This window comes from Priapulus caudatus, unplaced genomic scaffold (genome assembly GCF_000485595.1).
Source record: "Priapulus caudatus unplaced genomic scaffold, Priapulus_caudatus-5.0.1 Scaffold33, whole genome shotgun sequence".
In the NCBI taxonomy this organism is placed as follows: Eukaryota; Metazoa; Priapulida; class Priapulimorpha; order Priapulimorphida; family Priapulidae; genus Priapulus; species Priapulus caudatus.
In genome coordinates, this window is record NW_014577094.1 from 294,138 (window position 1) to 295,993 (window position 1,856).

Below are 1,856 nucleotides of genomic sequence, written 5' to 3' on the forward strand. Positions count from 1 at the left end.
AAAATTCACAGACATTATAGCTAAGACATTTGTCTATATTCCTTATGATTTCCAGAAATGTAACTCAACTCGTTTGCAAGATATAATAGTTAGTATCCTTTCCTATCACCCATAGCCGTGCGTATAGCCGGCTGCACGCAATAGGCGCCTATGCGCGATACCGTTCGCATATATTTAGTAATTAATTAGACTAGCTACTCGTGCTTCAACAAACTGAAAATTCACAGACATTATAGCTAAGACATTTGTCTATATTCCTTATGATTTCCAGAAATGTAACTCAACTCGTTTGCAAGATATAATAGTTAGTATCCTTTCCTATCACCCATAGCCGTGCGTATAGCCGGCTGCACGCAATAGGCGCCTATGCGCGATACCGTTCGCATATATTTAGTAATTAATTAGACTAGCTACTCGTGCTTCAACAAAACTAAAAATTTACAGACATTATAGCTAAGACATTTGTCTATATTCCTTGTGATTTCTAGAAATGTAACTCAACTCGTTTGCAAGATATTAGTTATTGTTATTATTATATTGTTAGTATCCTTTCCTATCACCCATAGCCGTGCGTATATTATCTATGAGCGCCGATCGTTGCCCCCTTTTCCATCCCATCATGCTTTGCGGCGGGGCGCCATCTGGTGATATTTAACGATTGGCGATAAGGCTTATCAAAGCCGGTTTTTAATCTGCAATTTAGAAATCTTGTAATATTTTAATAACATTAGCACCAAATGGACAATTTACACACCTTTTCTTCGACACAGTGGATAACTATGGCAGGAGACTTTCTGCTCAACCATCGAAAAAATGCTGGTACTCCCATTTTACAGATTGAATGTTTTCAAGTCAAATAAACTGCCTGACATCAATCCATTCGTCTCGCACGCGCTGCGAAAAGCCAATCTTTAAAATGCGCCACTTTATCCGCCAGAATGTAGCACTGTCGTTTAGTATCGGTATCGGGTTGTATCAACCACAGAAATACGCGATGAGAAATGATGAGAAATGAGGAAATGATACAGAGAACCTTGTACTACTTGGTTATATTAAGTCGAGAACCGTACCAATTAAATACGGTCTCAAGTCATTGTATACTCGTCAATTATCACAGTATAAAGCCGTAGGACTGCGGCTTTATGCTCTCTTGCGTGTATGGAAACGTACTTATACGTATATACGTATAACTAACGTACTTGATGAGATATAACGTACCTATAACCAAGTAGAGAAATACTTATGGAAAATTCCTTACTATACGAATTATAATCTGGCTTTAGATCAACTTTCTCAACAGACACGAGTTTGATCCATTTACCTGATTTCATTTATGATGTATCTGACGAAGGAAATCTAATTCACACAGTTCTATTAGATCTTCAAAAAGCTTCTGATACCATTGACCATACCATTTTACTAGCCAAGCTGAAAGCTATTGTATGGATAGTAGGACTGTGAAATAGTTCGGTGCTTATCTCTCTAATAGAAGTCAAGTATGTAACAGATGTAGGGAGTGCCTTTTCTAATAAGGACCCGATTACATGTGAAGTACCACAAGGCTCGATTTTGGGCCCACTGTTATGCCTAATATATGTTAATGATGTAGCACACGCAGTTACTATCAAGCTTTTATTATAAGCTGAGGATGTATCCTTGGGAATTACAGGGACAGAAATACAGGCTATACAGTAAGAACTAAATAAAGAATTGCAGTCCATATGATTGCAGTCAGTTAATAAATGGCTCAATGAGAATCATTTATAACCAGAGAGGTTTATTATTCTCAGGGACGCAAATCCATTATAAAAAGTGTGGGGTGACGAGACGTGGTTCAAGAGCCTGCGAGGGAGCGA

General features: G+C 38.1%; 1 protein-coding gene across 1 annotated transcript in view; it reads right to left on the minus strand.

Annotated features, from left to right (window-relative positions):
- LOC106816696 (5'-3' exoribonuclease 2-like) overlaps window positions 1–908 on the minus strand; it is a gene marked incomplete in the record, with an annotated part of 98,043 nt that extends 97,135 nt beyond the window's left edge. Inside the window, 1 exon segment of the mRNA XM_014821319.1 lies at window positions 755–908. Coding sequence (XP_014676805.1) covers window positions 755–829 — 75 coding nt within the window.
- Window positions 909–1,856: the final 948 nt, after the last annotated feature.